Here is a 296-nt window from a genome sequence, read left to right on the forward strand (position 1 = left end):
GCTGCAGGAGCTGCAGCAGAGAATGAGTGCAGCGCAGCTTACGTGAGCCACAAGCTCCTCTGTTTGCTGCTGCCGTTGCTGCTGCTGCTGCTGCCTTTGCTGCTGCTGCTGCTGCTGCACCCGAAGCTGCAAACGCATCACACCGATAGCCGTCCGAGCTTAGCAGCAGCAGCAGCAGCAGCAGGAACGGCAGCAGCAGCAGCAGTGGTAGCAGCAACGGCAGCGGCAGGAATAGCAGCAGCAGCAGCAGCAGCAGCAGCAGCAGCAGCAGCAGCAGCAGCAGCAGCAACAGCAAC

At 61.8% G+C, this 296-nt stretch overlaps 1 protein-coding gene across 1 annotated transcript in view; it reads right to left on the minus strand.

The window, feature by feature from the left end:
- EMH_0052640 (uncharacterized protein) overlaps window positions 1–296 on the minus strand; it is a gene marked incomplete at both ends in the record, with an annotated part of 1968 nt that overhangs the window by 460 nt on the left and 1212 nt on the right. The window contains 2 exons of the mRNA XM_013496898.1: window positions 43–158; window positions 291–294. Of these exons, the coding sequence (XP_013352352.1) occupies window positions 43–158; window positions 291–294 (120 nt within the window). The remainder of the gene's footprint in view (window positions 1–42; window positions 159–290; window positions 295–296) is intronic.

The sequence above is a fragment of the Eimeria mitis genome, genomic scaffold, assembly GCF_000499745.2.
Source record: "Eimeria mitis Houghton genomic scaffold, Emh_scaff2364, whole genome shotgun sequence".
NCBI classification, from domain to species: domain Eukaryota; phylum Apicomplexa; class Conoidasida; order Eucoccidiorida; family Eimeriidae; genus Eimeria; species Eimeria mitis.